The 23079-nt window shown below is 36.1% G+C and overlaps 2 protein-coding genes across 4 annotated transcripts; both read left to right on the plus strand.

Moving 5' to 3' along the window:
- The first annotated feature begins 409 nt into the window (after positions 1-409).
- On the plus strand, positions 410-4856 carry LOC112458266 (probable C-mannosyltransferase DPY19L1). Of its 2 annotated transcripts, XM_025021814.1 has the most exons (9): positions 410-530; positions 630-742; positions 1749-1886; positions 1969-2037; positions 2108-2467; positions 2554-3373; positions 3437-3599; positions 3698-3826; positions 3892-4856. In XM_025021814.1, the coding sequence occupies exons 1-9, from the start codon at positions 431-433 to the stop codon at positions 4109-4111; spliced, it is 2112 nt and encodes a 703-aa protein (XP_024877582.1). In that variant the 5' UTR covers positions 410-430; the 3' UTR covers positions 4112-4856. The 2 variants fall into 2 exon arrangements, with proteins under 2 accessions (XP_024877582.1, XP_024877583.1); XM_025021815.1 differs by lacking the exons at positions 410-530; positions 630-742 and having other exon boundaries at positions 1858-1886; positions 2112-2467.
- Positions 4857-5364: 508 nt separating this feature from the next.
- LOC112458206 lies at positions 5365-23079 on the plus strand. 2 transcript variants are annotated; one of them, XM_025021680.1, is made up of 9 exons: positions 5365-5596; positions 5689-6116; positions 12937-13161; positions 13504-14081; positions 18816-18996; positions 19635-19769; positions 20342-20828; positions 21215-21479; positions 21900-23079. In XM_025021680.1, exons 3-9 carry the CDS (start codon positions 12939-12941, stop codon positions 22272-22274), a joined length of 2244 nt encoding a protein of 747 aa, XP_024877448.1. In that variant the 5' UTR covers positions 5365-5596; positions 5689-6116; positions 12937-12938; the 3' UTR covers positions 22275-23079. The 2 variants fall into 2 exon arrangements, with proteins under 2 accessions (XP_024877448.1, XP_024877446.1); XM_025021678.1 differs by having other exon boundaries at positions 5365-6116.

Genomic DNA, 23079 nt, shown 5'->3' on the forward strand with positions numbered 1-23079 from the left:
AATAATCAAACGGAAAGAAAAGAAATTTTAATTAAAATAAAAGCGGAACAAAAATTCAAAATATGGAATGACAATTATTATATTTTTAATCTTACAATTAGTAAGCTTCAAAGTAGATTTTATTTATAAAGTTAAGCATTTATAAATAAAAAATTGTACATTAAAGTAATATTAACGTAAATTGTGCAGGTAAGTTTTTTCGACTAAGGCTGCGTTCGGAGAGCGCGCTATTAGCGCTATTTGCTTATTCTATCCTTGATTTATACCTGATTAGCGATAAAGATAGAATAATGCAATAGCGCTAATAGCGTGGCCCCCGAACGTAGCCTAAATTTCTGTTTTTTTGTAAAAAAAAAAAGACAGTAAGATTTTGAAGAATTTAAAACTTGGCGCCGTTCTTTGTGGACAGATAGTAGTCATGTGACCCACAATGTCGAAGATGGCAACGAGGAGTGACAGGAAACGTAGAGTAGCCGAGAAACCGGCACACGAGAGCACCGCTTTTTATCATTGGGCTATAAATCTTTTGGGTAATAATATTCGCTTTCCCGCATAAAAAGTTGAGCTTCCGGCGTGATCTGCGATCGAGAGATTGTTTAAAAGTGAAATATTCTTTGTTCCAACGGCAGGTCTCGGTTTTGGTTGTTTGCATCGCTGGCATGTATCCACGCTGTTCGAAAATGACCGACACTTCTCTTATCTCTCGGAAATCGAACGAGAAATGTCCTTCAGGACTGAGATGGTATGGATAATAAGTGATGATATTTTATAATCATACATGACATTTGCGTAAATCGATCGTGTAGAAATTTATATCGACCAAATCGAAAGTCGAAACGCTTTTGTCCATCTTCAAATCAAACGTTGTCAAATGCAATCATACAGAGCTATAAGTATGTAGGCAACACCGAAGATCTCCACAAACGCATAAATAAAACAACAAATTATTGTGGATTTATTATTCCTCGAAATGTTTGATAAAATATTGAAAGTTGTACTCTTATCCCTTTAATAAATAATCGTCATAGCGTTGGGGTCACTATTCTGACGTCAATTTATTGGAAAATGTCAATCGCTGCTTCTACAGTGCTGAATCATTCACACGTTTTATCCTGTCTTGGAGAAGAAAAAATAGTGCTAGGTCGGGATTGTAAGGGAGACGACTCGTTAAGTCCAGATACCTGAAGTGACCAAAAATTTCTTTGTGAAAATGATGTATAGAATAATGATGGGGGTCGGACCCATTAGAAAAAGATTCATACTCACAATTTTTTGTTATATTGCTGGCAAACAAACTGGTGTGCTATTTTACATTAATTTACAACGATTTCACCAGAATAGTGGTAATATAACTAACAAAAGAATAAGACTATCATTTTCTTCAGTGTTCGAAAGCATGCTCGTTCGACATTCGTTGATTCCTATTCAAAAGTGTTTTATCTTCAAAGATATTTTCATGCATTGTTTATGCGCCAATAATAATTCAAAACTATTGTTAGAATATCCATTTATTAATATTGTATTTTAGTGAATACTAAGTGTTGAAAGCTTGAGGAAATGTTCGATGTTGGCTATATATGGGAAATGCCTAATTTAACTTATTGTTAGCTCTTAAAACAATACAGTTATCTGACAATTACAATTTTTATCTAAGAATGTTTAAATGAGAAATTTAATTACTCGTGATCGAGGAGGTGATAAGTAAAATATCTAAATTGTATGTTAAATACAGCTGTTTTCTTTTTTAGGGGATGTATTATTCCTATTATAAAACCATTGCTGAATCCAGGGATTTTTTCGACGGAATGGACAGGCTCAGTCACGACAATCTGTCAGAGTACAGCAATGTCATTGATGCCAGCAGAAAATATAGTCTTTTACCTGAGGTAATTCTTCTCGACAAAATTTCTTCTCAATTATCCGAATCTGAATATAATGATAGATTTTATACTATTATTTATTACATAGATTCTAGCAGGTTTCCTTTATCATATTGCAAGGAATCTTGGTGTTATATCTCAGGAACAATGCTGGCAGGTAAGACTTGAAGAATTTCTTTGTGAAACGTACAAATTTTACGAAATACTCACAAGTTGATTACTTTCAGATAGAAAGAGGAGATGGTTTGCCACCTGTAACCAGCTGTGAAGGCCTGGGTGTACCTGTATACTTCTATTTAGAAATAGTTTGGTTCACCACAGTTATCACAGCAGCAGTACTCTTTTACTATGCAACGTACTTGAGTAATTCCATTTACGGTGGATTTATAACAATTCTGTTCTTCTTTTTTAATCATAACGAATGTACTCGCGTTCAATGGACACCGCCGTTACGAGAAACCTTTGCGTATCCTATGTTGCTTTTTCAAATGTACAGCGTTACTATGGCTATCAGAAAATATACAAAACATGATACGGCAAAAGAGCCAGCTTCGTTGAGGAACAGAACTAGGCAAGGACTATTCATGGTGAGATATAAAACAAGTATAATTATTTATTAAGTATATAATGTATAAAATTGCTTTTATTACAAATAACGGTATTTTTTTTCCAGGATATATTTGGCTCAACAATTTGTAGCTTGTGCACTTGGCAATTCTCACATTTCGTTTTTACTACGCAAATTGTAGCCATTCTTATATTGAAATGGCTGAGGATCGTTCCGTACGAGTTCTATAAAAATTTTTGTATGGCACACGCTTTAGCAATCGCAGCAGCAACTAAAATAACAAACGGCACTCTTATAATCTGTTCACTTTACACGTGCATCATAATCAGTAGTAATGTGGCCAGTTTTATAATGAAACTGTCTCGATTTCAAAACATCAAACGAGAAATTATTCTTGAAATTGCCATAACGATAACTTTTACAAAGTGGATAAAATCCTACGTTCTATATTCTCAAGACGACGCCCACGTGTTTAATATATTGAAATCCAAGTTAACGAACTATAGAGATTTCCATACTATGCTTTACACGTGTTCCGCAGAATTCAACTTTCTACAGTACAAAACTTACGAAGCGATTATTAAGACCTTATTATTACCAACAGCAATACTCGTTGGAATGCTCGCGCTTTATTACTGGTACAGGAACTTTAAGACGAGCAATTATCCATTTTGCATAGAGGCTGATATGGCATATAACGGCCTACAGACCGGCGCCTTCATCATCATGGCCATTTTTATTATGAGATTAAAGCTATTTATGACACCACATCTCTGCATAATAGCTGGTGCCGTGTGTAGTAAACGATATCTCGAAAAAATCGGTTTAAAAAGTGAATTTATGCGGCTCGCCATTGTTATTCTTTTACTAGGTGGCATGTCGTATCATGGCATCGACAGATTCCAAGAGGAACGCGGATTCATAGGTGATTATATTATCAAATTAATTGACTTTCTGCAGCTTTTAATTGCATGTTATTTTTATACAGGTGAATATAGTAATATTGAACAAGAAGAGTTATTTGAATGGATAAAAAGTAATACACCGAAACACGCCGTATTTGCGGGAAAAATGTCATTGATGGCAAACTTAATGCTGTCCACTAGGAGACCGATCGTCAATAATCCTTACTACGAGAGCAAAGAAATGAGGTATAATTTAGATCAGGAATTAACATTACTATGATACTACTTGTAGAGTTATATCTATATATATATAATTTATATATTTTATTTTTATGATATTGTAGGGATAGAACTATGAAAGTTTATGAGATTTTCAGTCGGAAAGATGCTGCCTCTGTGTATACCTCTTTAAGAAACATGAAAGTTAGTTATGTTGTATTAGAGGAACCATGGTGCCTTGGATTTGCAAACATGTAAGTATGAGAAAAGCATAAGTACGACAACAATTGCGTAACATCGAATTCTTTTATTTCTTCAGCCCGCAAGGATGTCAAATGATCGATTTATGGGACATGACTGATAATGGAACGGCGAAAGCGGTGGACAAACAGCCTCTATGTCCACTTTTATTCAAAGGAAACGCGTATCCGTTCAGAAGAGCGTTCGTTAACAATAACTACGTTGTGTTGCAGCTGGATTATTCGCATTACGTAGAATTTAAACCAAAGACTTCTATGCCATTGCATTATCAGTTCTAAAATTCTAGAGTTCTACGTTTCCAAAAATAAGTAAAAATTTCCTCAAGAGAATATGGCATACCTCGTGAGAGACTATAAAAGCCTATTTTTCTTAAAACAGAAGTATTATCTATATGAAAAATATATATATACATATATTTTTATAATATAAAACGCAGGTTATTCTTCAAGTTGAATATTAAATATTAATATTCCAAACTTGTAAAAGTTTATCAAGATTAGCCTTATATGTGCAAATTGTGAAGGGGCATTAAAATATTTTAAGAGGCACACAATATTCCCGATATTATAAAATTTAGATTTATTTTTTGTTTAATTAAAAAAAATCAATCTTTGTTTTAGCATAGGAATCTCTTAAAACATAATTTATATTGCCACAATTAACAAGATGCAGTGTGCATATTCGTAATATTATACTTGCTAAATTTCATAATAAGAAAAGCAGTTGTTAAGTTGACTAATAAGAATGAACGAAAAATAAGATAAAGCCTCATTTCACAATGATATACATACTTGTGATAATTTTCCGATATTTAATATTATTACGCACTTATATCGATATGCTCGATTTTTGACGACGCGAATAGTTTCGAATATACATATAAGTACTATATTTAATCACATATGTGTTCATTTACCTGCTATATGACATAAGACATGTGTGCCAACATCAAGCACTATTTATATTTGTATAACTATTAAAAAAACACATCTTTCAAATTTAAATAAATTTCTTATAAAATAACGAGCATTTCGTAATACGCATATTGGACAATAATTCTCCACTTTAATATCGATTGTAGGTACTTATTAAGATCGCATATCCATCGTAATATGATCATACATGTTATCGTAATTGTAATAATGAGATTATAAATAAAAAACAACGTACAAAAAAAAGGAATTGTTATAAGAAGAAAGACAAGAATGTATCTTTCTCTTTGCTTAAAATACAAAAAAGCATGCTACAAATTTTTATTATATTTTGAAATTTCGATGAACTGAAAAACGCACTTAAAAAATTTACGTTTTCAGACATTTTTAGCATGTGAATGATCTGAAAAAAATCTCAAACGCGCGGGATACCCGGAAGAAAAATCGAACCACACGGCGAAGATAGCTCCGTTATAACGCACATAGCATAGCACCTTCACTCCGTAGTTGTAACAGATAGTATAGTCGAGAGGCAATCTTTGGTATACTACGTTGTGCTGCTGACCCAAATGAATCCTACTGGCCGCCACTGCATGCCGCCAGTCGCCGAGTCGCCAGTCAGTCCCGCTCCGGGCTTCTTCGCGTTCGCGGCAATATTGGTCGCTCGGTCGCATTCTCGGTTACATTCGAATCCATTGCATTAATTGTCAATTTTTTTAATACCTAGCGATCGAAACGCACGAGTATCAAAATTCTTTTGCAAACATCGTTTCGTCCTAATTCTTCTTCTATCGTGACCACACAGTGATTCTTCTTCTATCTCTCAACAAAGTGATTGTTTCTTAAAAAAAAAAAAAAAAAAAACCACTAGTGTTAATTACTATTAATTTAATTTTAATCGACAAATTAAATTTAAACGTTAGTTTTTCAAGTTTGCGCACTGGATGTTGATGATCCATTTCGGTCGCAGTGCGTTTCTGCCGATTGATCGATGCTTGGTCCAAAAATCAACGAAAACAAATTTCTCGTGACTGGTGTATCGTGCGTGTTAAAACGGTGCCCCTACTCTTCTATAAGTGAAGGCACTCCCGGTTTGCGATTACAGCTGCCACTCGTCAAAGTTAAAGGCACGGATAGACGCGAGTTGATCTGGAAATATACATCGTGGATAGTGGAGCAAGAAGAAGGAGTGGCATTTCGTGCATAATGTAAAGAGAGCTGATGCCCAAGCGAAGAAATCGCAGGACATTACCAGGGGACCAAACATCTGTCCAAAACGCACGCATCCCGCAGGCTCGTCCTAGCAATGCGACATTCCACGCTGGTCCCGCGTAATCATTGACAATTGGCAGTAAGCAAATCAAAAATAAGTAAATATAGTAGAGAAAGTATGAGATTATGCTTTGACCCACTAAAATTGTCTCTCAATTCCGGTGCATGCATTCCAGTTATGCAAATACAAACTATGTAGACATTACACCGTAACACACCGTTGTTCTACTAATGTAATTTTTTATATTTTTCGTCAAATCACATTGCATTATCGCAATGCCTCAAAATGAAAAGCAGATCGCTCGGATAGTCGAATTAGTCTTGTTTTGCCTAATTTAAATTTCCAACTCTTTGACTCGGGCATGGCGGAACGTCAAGGACGTGTCTTCCTCGCGTCCTTGCGTCGGCTTATGGACGGTGCATTAATTCGCTCAATGAGCGTAACAATGTAAATGCAGTCCTCAATCAGATAGACCGCCCAAGATCGCTACTCCGCTCAAGTACCGCAATTTCACGGTAATATCCGCTCCACCTTCGCAAAATATCATATCTGCGATTGTTCCACGGTACACGGCACGGATTTTGAATATGTATAGCGCGTGCGTTTCTACACGATCACGGCAGATGTGCAATTTTGTAAGCACGTAATCCGCATTTGCATCGGAATCCAATCTGCGTAACGTGAACTCGTTCTCTTGCACAACGCGCGCGTACGCGCACGCGGTTTCGCATAATTTGCGTCTCACGAGTTAGCAAGAGTTCGTTAAACATTGAATCTTTAATCAGTCGCGTCATTACGATGTCAATAGCGAATGCGCGCGTAATCGTCTCGCGCAAACAGAACGAAGAATAACTGTATGCGAATGAATAATAATAGAGTACGTACGTTTGCATTCTTCTCGGGCCTGTTCCTCGTATTGTAAATCGACTCTCGTAACGCTATATCGAGCATCGGCAACGGAACCCTTCACAATTCGCGTAAAACCCGTTCCTCTCTGGCCTCAAAACCGCGCAGATCACTTGACCGGGTTGAGTTTAGGAATTTGGCACGTGCCGAGTGTACATACATATATTATAGTTAGAAACATTTATTTTACTGAAACGTTTGAAAAAGAAAAAGAAGATAGAGAGAACACGTCTCTCTATCTTCATTAGTAAAACTTGTAAATAATATAAAAACATTAATTCCAATAGACTTTTAACACTTTTTTCTATTTTTTTTTTAACGGATTTTCAAAATGTTTTATCTTTAAAGAAAGCGTTTTTGATAGTACCGATAATGCAGTTTTTTAAAATTATCCTCCGCATGCAATTTTATTTTTTGACCGCAGAAAATATATTTTACACATAGTCATGTCTATATTTGAAACAGAATTTTGATCTTATTCTAGTGAATGTACGTAGCTAATCATGGGGAGCGAAACGACGAGATCAACGGTATTGGTTACTTTCTCAAAGCACGATCGTATTCGTAACCTACTTTAAACGGCGATGCACTAACCGGGTGCAAACAGCAGACCGATGTTCGTGCCAAGACTCGAATTAGAAAGATCTAATTCGCTTTAGCTATAGGATTCTGTATCTCTTTCGCATTGCCCTAGCGTATTCTACAATTATTCTACAAATTACTTAGAAATTGATAAAATTTGCAAAATAAATTTTCTAATTTTTAATTTAGGAATTAATATGAAAATATGCCATGTCTTTTGAAATAAATAGAAAAACATTTTTTTATATAGGAAACCAAACTCTGGTATTAAAATTTTTAAATTGTTTAAATAATAATTAAAGAATATAAACAGCATTTTCCTTATTCCTTAAAATATAAAAATATAATTACTCTTGAAGAAAGTCTCGGCAAAACCTTTTCGAATCGCTCGAGCACTTATCTAGAAAAGCAAAGCAAATACAAAGAGATCGACGAAAACTCGTTTCGTTGCAGCAAATAGAATTTCTAATCTGGTGATGAAGTACTTTACAGAAGAGTTTACTTTCTGGTTTGCCTGTTTTTGTTACCTGCTCGAAAGGTGGTCCCGACACTTGGTTTGGACAACCGTGAAACATAATCCCAAGGCGGAGGTCGTTAGGCATTCTTTTGGAATCAGTTCTTAAGAATGTGTGTGTATGTGTGTGCGAGAGAGAGAAAGAAATCAAGCGAGAAGCAAACTAGAGAAAGGAGGAAACACGAGTAGTAGGTGGTTTATCGTAAAAGTTTCACATGACCGAGTTAGAGCCCGAGTCTACTCTGCGACAATGACTATGATACGAGGGATCATTTTCACGTGGGCGCCACGTTGGATGTACGTTGCACGTCCCAGCACGTATTAATTGGATACGAAGGTCATAATCATAAACGTAATTCCATCGTTCGTCCGTAATATTTCGCGTAATGTACACGCGACGATCATCGCCATTCGTGCGCACTCGTGCTATTGCGCGCATTCAAGTCACGGCACTTACCGGCATTTGACCGCCCTGCTCTTCCGCATCAACACGCTCAGATATCCCGTCAAGCATTTCACGTAATCTCTGAATATCTGTTGATATTTTAAAGATAGATTCTTTGAAAAATTCCAACTAAACTTTGCTAAAACAACAAGATAACTTTATTTTCAAATACTTAAAAATATATGAATTATACGACAGACCAGTAATAATCATTCGCACCGTTTCGTAATCATTTCAGTCTCGTTTAAGCTTGATATGAATGTATCTGGCTTAAACTTTACAAAAATTGAGTTATATGTATTATAATTATATACATATATAAGATATATTCAAAGAGAAAAAAAAGAGGGAGATATTTGAAGCATAGATTTTTCAATTTTAAAATTAAAATTCTAGAAAAGCAAATTCGATTTAAATAAACAATAAAGAAATCGTTACTTAATCGCGCAATTAAATTTTAGATACTTGATTCATAAACACTTATTTTCAATTGTTTCAATTGAAATAACTATAAAGTTTCTGGATTTTTATTTAACAAAAATTGATTCGATTTTTTGGTTAAATAATCCAATATTCAGATATTGTACTTTTTCAATTTCGTGCACTTGTTAGTATTGGAACAGAATCATGGCTATCGTTATTATGCTATGCTAAACTGGTTGCGCAAGCGGAAGAAACCGGGTTAATTTTCCCGCGAGTGATAACAATGTCGCCCCGAGGAAACTGGACCGATAGTAATCTCGCGTCGCTATTATATTCAGCTCATATAATTGACTCGTCCTTGTTCGTTATTACACTTTTACGTGAAGGAGTGGGCTATTTTGAGGAGAAAATTTGCATTTAAGTTTTGCCTACGATAAACTTTGCGAAAGAAGACAAGAAGAGTTACGCGAAGAATCTCTCGACATTGAATTTTACGAGCCACTATAAAAGTCGACCCAATTATTCGTTCTTTAAACATACGTTAAAATTAGAAATGTGAGTCGAGAATGGTTTACACGATTTGACTGGTGTTACCGTTATTCAACCGGGTTGAAATTCCTTCGTGAGCGAGGCGACATGTTCGGTGCATTAGTAGGAAGTCGATTCTACTTCCGCAATCCGTACCGCTTTTAAAGTGTCTCTTTTGTATTGTAGCTTAAACGAAGACGAATGGCGATTTAATTTCATACTATATAAAACGGACTCTTAGAGAGCTTCCTTTGAACTTGCGCTATTTACATAAGAAATAAAATTACACAGAATTTATTGTGAAATTGTATTAGAATTAATTATAAAAAGAAATATTATTTATATATAATAAAATACAATTATGTAACTAAAATAACAATAATGTATTTTTGAAATGTCATTTATTTTTTATATGTAATGCAATTCCCTCCAGTAGAACTTAATATTTCATACATATAACTTATAATATGTAATTAAATATACTTTTTATACATAATTAATTAAGCTTCATATGCAATAAGCTAATATCATTTTTTATTTTTTTAAACAATTTGTACTCATAAACAGTTTACAAAATGTATGCTTTCCATGGTTTTGCGTCAAGTGTTCTACGCAGTGTGGGGTTAAAGGTGGGTATATGCATCAAGGTGCGTCCATCGGAATGCATTTCGACATGGGTATATAGGTATAGGTTTGCAAGGTCTGACTTGTCAGCGGGAGGCGTATCTCTCTCGATTAGATTGGAATGTCGAGAGGTGTAGAAGCGACCAAGGTCAGAAAAACAACTCGTGGAGATGAACCTGAATCGTCAGAAGGGATGCTGCCGATCCTGTGGACCGGCGCCCGACCTTGTTTTGGTGGAGCCAGGTATCGGACCAGTTTCACCGATAATATCGCCACAGAAAAGAATGATCCCTGGAAAGATGTGTAAAATCCTGAGGAGTCCAAGATTCACTGTTACAAGTGCGGTTTAAAATGACTAGGACAGAAATTGACCCGCATTTTCTTCGTATATTTAACTCTCAGCGCAGTTGTAGAACTTAGATAATAGTAAAATTCGGTATCCAATTTAGCTTAAGAGCGGACTTTATTATTATATCATATAAATTGTCATAATTTGCAAAATTGAGTTTTTTACTAGAATATTAAATAATATATTACAATTCATATCATTTTAAAATGTATTATCAATAAAATATTTGAAAATTCTTTAACTTTCGAATGAAAAGATAGCATAGCAGCATTTACTGTTGGATGCATTGCGTGGATGTGGGACAGTGTATTACGAATAGATCGCGCGGTTACCAGTAGTTTAACCACTTTTTGTCTGTATATTTATCCGAGCGTCATGTCAGTGACAGTAAATAGGGAATGAAACCGAGGAAAGTCCGACAAGTTTAGACACTGATTGGTTAAATAGTTGAAGCGTATAGACAAGCGAGAGATAATTTTCTATTTAATCAATATTGCTGGTGATTGCCTCAAATAATTAAAACGTATACAAATAAAAGTAAAGAATCTCCTAAACATTGTATTTTTTATTATCGCTGTCTTTCATAATTTTAATGTATGTTATCGAGTAATATGGTTTGATAACTTTTCATAATATAACAATCGATTATGCAATCTTAAACTAAACACATCCACTTCTATTCGTTTTTTAATTCTATTACCGCCTGTTACTAACTACCGCTTATATGTTAATTGTTAAAAATCTGAAAACTACTCCGTACTCGCTGTGCTTTAAAATTCAAGTACTGAAATATATTTTTCCATTGTTATACTAGATTATTTTTACATGGCATTTTTAAGGCTGCAGCAATTGATTATCCAATTTGCCAGAGAAAAACACATAATCGTTTTTATCGGCGAAGCGGAATAAGAATATTTATTTATGTTTGCACGTGAAAGTGCGCGCATCATATTGTAAAAAAGAAAAAGACTCTCAGGCATTCGGAAGTATGTACACATTATGAGATAAAAGATACATATCATATTTACTATTCCTTGAGCAGAAAATTCGATGCGTTTTCGATAAGCATCCGCGTGAAAGTACAATTACTCGCTCGCCATATTTGCCAATGTTTTATAGGAAACAAACGGTATTTCCTCATATAAATGTAAATGGCAGAAAAAAATAAAAAGTAAAAAATTTTTACATTTATAATGTACGATAATACGCTGCGTGATCAATTTTTATTACAATATTTATAATATCATTTTCAATATAATAAATTTTTGTCATGATATTCATAATCATTTGCGAGGTGAAAAGAACTTGGATGCAACATTCGAAAGGCACCTCGAGAAATGAATGTGCCGTTACGCGATCGGAAATGTATCTTCCTCTTCCTATGTGTATCCGCATCTTGCACGTAACTCCGGTAACAGGAAAGGGCCCGACATCGACGCACGAGGGGACCATTCCTCGCGATTCAGACGGAGGGGAAATTCGCTGCTCAACATGGGCAAGAGTCGACTTGAACGACAAATTAGACCGCGACGCTGGTACGCTGCGGAATAGAAAGTTGCCTCGACGCGACGGTATAGTGTGAGAAGCGTTGAGTAAAGAGAGATGGAAAACGTGTCCTGACTTTGTACAAAAAAAGAAGGAATTAATAAGGAAAAGAATGAAAACAAATCTTCTTATATTACTTTACGCTAAAAAGATAATCCTTTAAGCACACAGCAAACATTTACAAATATTTTCCTAAAAATCTTAAAATATGCAAACAAGTAAATAATAACAGTCTTTTAACGTATTCAAGGACACAATCGTGATAAAAACTTTTAATCAAATAATTGCTTTTACTTTCTAAAAATGACTTTCTATATGTCACACATTAGTATCTTTATATATTTTTAAAAAGATATTATCTCTTTATACTCTATAAAACAGATTCTAGTAGCTGGAGAAAAAGAGAGTCACAAAGAAATGAGGATAGGGAAAGGAGATACGTGTCATGTGAAAATGTCGCATCCCCTCCGCGCCATTCTCCGTGACATTTATACACCCCGTTGCCACTTCCATCGCGTTAATAACTTAACTGTAACCGCCACTGCCGTTGATTAGGAATAATTCGCCGCTCTTCCTCGCGCGCAAATATAATTCGACACGGCGCGTTAATTGCCACAACGCAGGCTTTCATCGAGATTAGGATATCGCTACTCTCACCGGGAACAGTCCTGCATGCTTCATTCCGCAGGCGCGGTGGAGGACGAACGCGAGAGAAATTCCAAACAAACCATCTTGTCTCCATTGGTCGCACATATAACATTATTTGCTGTGGAGATGCTGATATACCTGACTAATATGCTAGATATATTACTGTTCAAAAAGAAATTTAATGCAATAAAAATTCAAGTTAACACAATGACAGATTGTGACACTATACCACAAAATCGTCGGTATAGTGGTAGGATACAATTATTCATGAATTACGCAGTATAATTAATCATTAAATGAATAAACGTTGACGGCCTTTATTCTTCCTCCGCAGAGATGCGAAGCGAAGTGGGCGAATGGCTGGCCACGTGCGTAGGTTCGCCAATATGCATCCTGCTGCTGTCATGGTCCCTATTGATCTACCAGAATCAATCTTCATCCGCGAAAAGAAAAATTGATGTGCTGACAGTCGCAATTCTCTCTCAAAGTCTCACGCATCAATTAGGATTGCTGCTATACGCCATTCTCACTTTGATCCGTCCAGCGAACCATTTTGGAGGTAACTGTAATTATATTGCTTTGCTGATCTTTTAGTACAATATATAAATACTCTGCGAGTATTGCATTTTATTTCTGTTAAAACTAAAAATGCAATAACATATCCTATTATTAATCATATAAAATTTGGTACTTTAATTTAGTCACAATCTCCCTGTATAACGTGACTGCGAGATCATTCTCCTCTTTGGAATTCATGGAAGTGCCAACCAATTTCCAACGATTATATCATATGTAAATTAATTCGGCGGAACAGATTAGCCTGGCGCTCGAAAAATATTACGCCAATCAAGCCGTACAATTCTTCAGATTGAGAAAGTTAAACAACTTTTCTTTGTCACAGAGTTATGCTCAACTTTGGTCTGGGTGCTGAACTCGTCGAGTATCCTTCAGGAACTAACCTTGACGTCGATCGCAGTGTTCGCGGCGATCAGCAGTCGCGATGATGTTATCAATCTCACGAAGAATCACCTCAAGTACCATTTGGTGAGCTTGAGCGTCATCAGCGCCTGCATCGGTGTCACTGGCGTTCTCAACTTCGAGCCGGAGACCTGCGTTTTTCTGGCCCACGAGATCTCCCATAAATACGGAGTCTTCGTCAACTCTCTAAGGGGTCTATTGGCTCTCACGTCTCTTTTCGGCGTGATGGTCGCACTCTTTAAAAACCTCTGCCGTCCACCGACTTCTGAGCTGCTCAAGTCGGTCTCAGATCTGTCCGAGGCGAGCTCGAAGAACTCTTCAGGAGCATTCGATTGTCACCCACAACATTGGGATCCCTCAAGCGGATCGTGCACCAGCGGTTCAACTAACAGCAGGGCGTGTTTGAGGAAGAAGAGGGTACAGGTGGACGAGGCCAGCGGCAGATCTACCGTTTACAGCATACTTTTTGTCTGCTACGTCTTCGAGCATTTACCTATCTTGGTAATTATATATTTTATTAATTTACGATTTATTCTTACATTTTACATTTATCTTCTTTATTGTTTTATTCAATTACTTAAATTAAATATCATTGCAACTTTATTATTATTATACCTTTATATTTCGTGAGATAATCTATAATAGATTTGATAAACATAATTGCTATGTATCATAGCGCATAAGACTGATTTTTACGCTATTAAATTGACGATAAATTAAACACAGTAAAATAATCTAAAATGCTCGTAAACTTAGCATGTCATTAACTGATTGTCTTCAAAAAATAACAGAGTCAACTATTATACAGAATGTCGCGAAATTCTTTCCATATTATTTCCTTTAGCAAATTCTTTCTTTAATAATGCTCATAATTTACAATTTAATACTTATAAACGCCGAGATAGTTTCCTAAAGAAAAAATTTCATTATAAATTTACCAATTATAAAAAGAGCCTATATGCGAATAGCTGCTTACTTTTCCTACGAGTCGAAAGTTAATTCGACGAAACAGGAAACTCGTTTGCGGAAAATCATTTTGATCGTTAGCATAATCTCGTTACGTTAAAGATCTGAATTGCAAAATCCGTTTCTAATTTATGTAAAAGTATAAAATGTAATCCAATGCTATCGAGATCGGCGCGTTTTTCCACACGATTGGTTTAATTATTATTACTTTCGAATTGGAACTCCAACGAACTGGTAACGCTAATTGTCGACTCGCAGTTGAGATTTATTAAAGGACACGTGATTTATTAAATCGTTCCTCGATCGCGGCTAATCTAAACGTTTCTTTGCTCGGTAGTGGAATCATTTTTTATACGCGAGCATCTCGATATAAGAAATATTTTGCAATATCCTCGAAATTGCGCGTGCCAAGTCGACCGTAGCAACGTTACGTAGTTAAAAGTGGCCGGCCTAATTTATGGTACGTCCTTGATTATGCTTTTCAATAGCGAATAATAGAGGATATTCTGCAAGTTTTTTAAACTGAACTGCAGTCTGTCATTAACATGTGTTTTTCGAGCAACATAGAATTTCTCATTAATCACGCATAATACTCAAGGTTCAGGAAACTTTAAATCATTTCGTCTCCCTTAAAACAAAATGCCAGATACTTTTTTGATAAGAAGAAGAATGGTGACGTAGAGAAATAACGTAATTGCAAAAAATTCTATTATACATATTCCAAATATCACATATCTAAAAAAGGTTGAGATTTTACAATTTTTTTATTTGCCATGAGTCGAATTGTTACAATTAGTCACGCCCCTGAAAATTTCATCGTATCTCACAACAAATCCGATACGGTGGTCGGTTGAATTGTCCGATCGCCGTCACAGCAATTACATCAGTACAATTACATCAGTCGAGAGGATTTTCATACGACCGAGCGCGAGCCGGACGCGAACTTGGTTTCGAGCATATATATACCATCACTGCCATCACTGTCATCCGGAAGCGAGACAGACCCTTTGCACGTAAACGCCACTCCTCCGAGAAAGTGGACAAGAGAAACAAAGGGGACTCGAGATGGAAAAAGGGTCGGCTCGACATAAAGCGAAATTCGAAAGCGCGATCTTAATTCGAACGACGACCTTAATCGGCGAACTAAATTAAGAATTCGCGCGACGGCACCGGTTCGACGTTCCGCAAAAGTCGTCTCGTGGAGAAACTCCCATGACCTTCCTCATTAATATTAATGATCGCGGCTATTACATGCGTGACGCATATTATTTACATCGTATAGGGACAACGCGCGACCAATTAGGTTATCGCCAGGTAGGCGTATCTCGCGTAAAAAGTCGCGGAACGAATGTTAAAAGATTGTTCTTATATATTATTTCAATCGTCATAATACGCGCGCGATCGCAAAATGCGAAGTGGAAGTGAAACTCATGGTACGTTATTCACTCGTCGCTACTAACTACCTCTCTTAACGAATGATATTTTATGAATCATCGTTTTTATAATTGACGCGGTATCTAAGCAGTTACGAAATGAAACGATTCGCCGCTCGATACACGTAAATCCATGCTCGAGATTCGCACGTATTAGTTCGTTGAAAAATAATAGTCGGAGCACCGTTCGTCGAAGTAAACACCGTTCTCCGCTTACACACGCGCAAACAGCGTGACGGCCGTTACACTCGTGTTTTTTGTCTAACGATTAAACTAAATCACCGGTATAAATTTTAATTACAAGCTCGAACAAAAATATATCGACAACCGCATTAAAATACGCATTGGTAAGATCAACAAGCTTCTATATTCTTTTTCGGCATCTATATATACTGATTATTTTTAACGCAAATAATCTACGTTACATTTACCTCGAAATTCGTAATTCTTGAAAAACTTTGAACCAATGCGATGGTTTCTCGCATATTAGGCAATTATTATCGGAGCTTCGATCGTTCTGAACGCATTTTTAACAAACGCGAAGAGCGTGTCCGCGGCAGGCGTTACGCTCGCATTTACCAGCGGCAATTAAAGTAAAACATCAATCCGCGCGGGATCAGTACAGGTTGATGAGGCTAAAACCAACGCTGGAGAAACAATCAGATGGAGAATAAATTGTAAAACAGCTGAGAAAATACATATGGGAAAAGGAAGAGAAGCATGACGCGGTTCTCCATTTATTGTAGCAATCGGAGCGATGTATTCGAGATAATAAAAAAATTAGAGATTATAAGCGGAATATTAGTTTAAATTAATATTAAAAAGATTAAAATACAAAATATTAAAATAAAATATTTAATAAAAAATTATAAAGATACCGACATAATCGTGTATCAACTTCACAATGTAAAATAATACAAGAAAAGAGAAGGAAATTTAATTTTTTCGCTATATATATCACTTCCACGTATTTCAAAATCTATTAAAATACTATTGTGTAATGTATAAGTATGAAATATAATTTTGCAAAAAATAATTTTACGCACATGTCGTAACATTCCAAAAGAGTTAATAAGAGATGCAATATAACAGAAAATTTATGATTGTGGCAACCATCGCGCCAACCGGAGCGATACGTGTTCGAGAAAAAGAGAGAGAGACGGGGTCGAGAATTGCGCGTGCACTTTATACACACACGCGTACATAGTGCCGCTCTATTCTCTAATTAAGGTACAACTAGTTTCGATTTCATACCTCGGACTAGACCAGCCGTTACTCACGTAACCAGCAGCGGTACTACCGCACGATATACCGTTCGTGATCGTGATAGAACATACAGTGCGAGTACAAAAGTACACCGACTGAAAGGAAGGCCTTGTTACTCGTAAATTAACGATAATTTGATTATCTTGTCGCGATTAAAAATTTACATAAAGCAGCAGTAAGTGTGAAAGCGTGTAAAATTATTTACACGAACAAATTATCTTGAAAAAGAAACACACTTCTTTTAAATTTGTAAAAATATGCATTCTACATAACCTTCACGTAGAATTATATTATATATATTCCGAAAATGTATAAATGTATAATTTTACAATTACGTAAATTTAAGGTTTACACAACAAACAAAATATTTTTTAACTTGTTAGGAATAAACAAAATTGAATTAATTCGTAATTTAAATCAACTTTCTATTTAAGCAAATATATGGGGTCTGTTCGCGTTGCTTGCACTCAGCATCTTTGCTTTCTCTCTCTCCAACGGCCGAATATATATTTATCTCATTTCAAGTGCAAAAATGTTTGGGAATTGCAAGCAACGCGAACAAACCAATGGTTTAACATATTAACCAATATATTGAACTTTTTGTCAAAATAAATTCCATGGCTATATTAATGTAAAACCAAGGATTTCAATTTTATGACAAAGAGATTTCATTTATCTATCGTGTCATTTACAAAAAAAAAATTCTACAGGATTATCCACCATCGCTATTATATTTTTGAACAACATTGTAATAATCGACAAAACGATTCACGTATCGTATACATGTGTGTTCACAACGTACGTAAAATTGCGTACCTGCTCGCACATCGCATCACATCGCATTGCATCGTACACTTTTGCGCGTACTTTTGAAAGCGCGACCGCGGAGTTTTCACCGCAAATTCTTGCGCGAATCCACGGTTATAAACGAAAGTTTTTTTGTCGTAATCCCTCCGTAAGAGGCCTGTTCGAATATTTTCAATGTGTCTTTCTATCTACGAGATCGACCCTTTCGTAGAGTCGAAGATGCTAGATATCGCATGATTAGGTATGACACACAGACATCCGTCGAATAATTAGCCACGTGTAATTGACGCGATCCAAATGTCCGACGTACATGGTGGATTCCTCGCAGCGAAAGCTGGACCCAATTTCTGAATATAGAATCTTCTTGACACGATTTCTGGTGAAATTTATTAGCGCGAAGAAAAGCCCGCCATGATCTAGAATGCCTAGATTACATTACTTACGTTGCATTAGGCGCAACAGATTGCAGGGATACCGTTTTCTATATACATTCAACCGTAATGATCACATTCGATTAATGATTATCGCATTTATAAGTGTTATTAAAAATATTGAACATACTCCGCGCGCCCTCATAAAAATATTATATATAGTATAATAGCAATAACTGTATATCTCCCTATTATTACGTTATATATATTACAGTGTTGTGCTATATGTTCTGTTGCAAAATTTATGGATATCTTTATACTATACAAGTTAAATAATATTATTTTGAAGCATGATAAATCTTTTTAAATTAATTAAACACAATTTCCTATAGATCATCTCCATTAGACCGAGCCTTCTAAAGAACTTTTGCACACCCCAAAATTTGGCGACGTGGCTGCCACTGGTGAAGGATACGCTGCTTCCAGTTTTCCTGGCTCTCTTCGACAAGATGTTCTGTCGATACGTGGCCAAGGTGTATACAAAGCAGGATCACGCAAGGAGACTATCGCACGGTGCGTCTTTTTTTTCTATCGCAAAAATAGGTTTCACGGAAATTTTGTCGCATTTCATAACACAAACGGAGACACTACGTGATTTCCATTCTTTCGTTAAGCAAAAACACACTGACCTGTTCGCCGTGCGTGGGAAAGTAAGACGCCTACCGTGTAATAATCGTGATACCTGCCCGCACAGCGATATTCCGCGCGACAACCGGCAATTTTTTTCGTTAACGACATTTGAATGATTTGCTCGACCATATTTTCATTTTGCAACATACGTAACTATTTGTATGTACAGTTTCACGTGTATTCCCACGATTGGCAGCCGTTGAAGGATTTTTTTTATTAAATTATTCATTTTTTGCATTCTACACATTTTTGTTCAATGTAAATTAATAAGATTTTGAAAATAAAATTTAAATGTATATACATATATAAAAATATATCGTTGAACGACTCTAAGTATTACTCTGTTTCTAAATTAAAGTTTAGAAGAGTTAACTTTTTATTTTTCCAAAGGAGGAATACCGATTTAAATAATTGATATCATTATTACATTTATTGCAATTAAAGAAAACATTTTTATGACATAGGACTTAAAGCGAAATTTGTCGATGTAATAAAATTTCTCTGGAAAATTTCTCTTTCAGGCGGTATAGACGGTAAATTTCGACACTTCGAACAAGATACCGAATACAAGCTGCAGTTGAACTTAAATCACGGGTTAAAGTTTCCTCTGACTAACGGAAGCCTCTACGGACGGTTGCACAGCCATCAGAACAGAGGTGAGTGAGCGAGATTTAACGATGCGAAAATATTTCGATCACCTGATGGTTCTCTCTCCCGGCCTATATATTGTTAATTGCGACGTTTCGTGCAGCTTTGTTAATGCACCCATCGAACACCTTGACGCGATCACGTTAGAAAGTCCGAGAGACGAAACCTCTCATCTCTCGCCTCCGCGTGTTCCACCATACCACCACAACTACTATTCCAGATGTATCAGACATTATATACAGGTTACTGTAACGTGAAAAGCTGAATATTTCGATATTTTCGATAGTGATGCTTTCACGAATCCGGTCTCCTTTTTACTATCAGTTCAATCCGATGATATTTTAAACCACAAATGACAATTGTTGATTTTTCCAATATAATCATTTTTAACCTAATTGAGACTTTAATCTCGACTATACTGGCAATGATTATAATCGTGGAAACGTCGTGACAAATCGTCACCCCAAGGATTCTGGTAATTCTAAAATTGATGTAATTTTAGATGTTTATAATATAAGCATTTTAATTGAATAATCATTTTTATTTACTCAATAACTCTTCTTATGTTCACACATTGCAGCGAAAACCGGCACGATTACTATGGGAATTCAGCAACACTATCCCAAGACGCAATCCATGAACGAGGACGGCAACTATGCGTCTTTACCAGCGGAACTATCGTCCTTCACGAGTTCGACCTTCGAACCACGTCAGGATAGAATCCCCGAACCGCCAAAGAAAAACTCAGTGGAACAACAACAGTCGGGGTACAGCAGAGGACTGAGACTAAACGAGAGCTTGCACGAGTTAGTTAGTAATCGCAGAAAGATCGGCAGCACCGATGTCTTCGGGCAGAACATGGAAAACTTGGTGCAACTGGAGGATCCTGCGAGCAATCGAAAATTCCAAATCAAGAATCTGGACGAGATTCGCGAAGAACCATCGAGGCGACACGCTAGGAGCGTTCTCGGTCTGGAGAAGCTAATTCTAGGGCTGGAAAACAACCTCCAACAGCAGCACTATTCTAGAAACGTTTTGCGCAGAAATCAAAGCTTCGACCATGCCAGGTGCTACTTACTTGTCGGTTCGCCCGGTACGCTCTCGCGTATCTTTTAGCGTACCTTCACTTTTACCTGTGCCATTAAGCCGCCGTCACGATATACGGCAACTGGAAAGTGAGACGCAAAGTTTCCTATAAATTATTCAAAATGCATGTTTCTACGTACATCATACGTATATGATGACCTACATTCATCAACTGATCTTTCTATCTCACGAATTTTAATATAAAGTGCGTTAAAAAATATATTTGTAAATTCATACGTATATTAATATTATTTATAACACATTATTTAATATTTCGGTATAACATATCTCTGTTAAAAATATAAATATATCATATAATTTTCGTAAATTATTGTTAAATCATAACGCTTTTCTCTCTCACACGTAGATATCGACCTATGCTCGACACGAGGACCTACAATTTGAAGAAAGATGATCTTGTAAAAGAGAATCTTCAACAAAATCTTCATTTAAATCTCCATAGACGGGATAGTCACTGCGATGGATATGATAGCTCCGATGATGAGAGTTGCGATCTAGAAAACGGTGACTTCGACACGATGAGCTCCTGCAGGAGCAGAAGCAGAAGCTGCTGTTCCGTCACTACGGTTGCCAATGATGATTTCGAATATTTCCAACGTAAGGAAACCAAGGTAATTTCATATAATTAAATCTCGCCATTTCTGTAAATTTTTAATAATTTTTTTGGCACTTTGCACGTTATCCTAAAGCAAATCGCGCTAAATTAATGAACGTTATTATTTATCACGTCAAATAATTTTTTCTCATTTTTATTCGTTTAAATATGATTTATTTGCTTTTTATTTGCTTTTTATAAATAAATAAATAAATCCATTCACCGATAGCAGTTAATGACTAGTTTCTAGATTTTAATGTTAAACGCAAGAGAATGCAATACGTGCCAGAGGCACTTTCACGATGCGAGAAAATGCATCGTTCGAGTAGAAAAAAAATGCTTGCTGCTGACGGAACGTTTCATCGGCCTTTTCGCGGCGATAAAGGCGCGCGCACACTTACGTAATCTCGCATCGTGAGAACGTCCTGTTTTACAGGTGGAGTTGCTGCCCTCGAAGCGAACCGGCGAGGTAAAGGTCAGCATGCGATCTTTCACGCCGCGTATCATAGAGAACGGTACTCCCGAGGATCGGGAGGACAAGATGTGCGGTAGCAATACGAAGCTATCCGATACGAAGCCTAGCATACAGTCCTATCATTTGAAAACTAAAAGGATCGCGCCCGGTTATTCGATGAATGACCTAGATAAGCTGATTATCAGTAAAAAGTTGCCGAATCTCTCGATGGAGAATTTGAAAAGCATCCTGAAGAACTCTGACGTGAGTTATCTCGACAATGGCGACGTATGCAAACACGACATCGGCGGCTCGGCACCGGACTTTAAGAAGATCTTTGTCACCGAGTTCATATAAAATCCACGACACTATTATACAAACTGTTCATAAACGTGGAAAGACTGTATTCATCCTTGCAATGTAGCAGTGGCATAGATAAATTTGATACAGACGGAGAACATTCTTCTTGGGACAGAATGTGTGAAAATTCTTTCGTTTTTAAAAGATCATGTTGATAGTAAAATTCAAAAAAAGTACATAAATTAGAGCATTTAGATTTATGACAATCTTAATTCATTAATAGAATAAAAATGATTATTGACATAAATATTTACATCAGCTATCGCACATTGCGCATATTCTCAAGGCATGAGAAACGATTTCTCATGTTGTCCTGTTGTTTAAATAATGCGAAATCTATATTTTTTATATAAGCATTTTTTTAATTATGTCGCATCTCCGAACTTGTTATTAATCGTAAGTTGCGATCAATAAGCATCGGATGAACGTACATGCAATTATTGTAGACGTTCACGCAGCATCGTGCCTATTTTTGTAAAAATACTGTAAAATATTTTACGATACGTAGCGATAATTTATCTAGGACGGGGAGTTGATTTTGTAAACGTTACTTGTAAATATTTTGTATATTTGTATCACAATATTTAATATAGCGATTATGTACATGTATACAATTACGCGTGGTTCCACAATTAATCTATTCATTTAATTGACATGGAGAAATGACGAGCGGATTGTATAAATTAATCATAAATATATTTTACCTCTGGGTTTGTAAGGAAAATATCAGTGATTGTCTTTACATATCGCTTCGTGGTAAAACTAAAGTTACTTTAGTACAAAGTAAAAACTTGGTCTCAAA

Source organism: Temnothorax curvispinosus, unplaced genomic scaffold (genome assembly GCF_003070985.1).
Source record: "Temnothorax curvispinosus isolate PA1 unplaced genomic scaffold, ASM307098v1 QBEX01008784.1, whole genome shotgun sequence".
Classification (NCBI taxonomy): Eukaryota; Metazoa; Arthropoda; class Insecta; order Hymenoptera; family Formicidae; genus Temnothorax; species Temnothorax curvispinosus.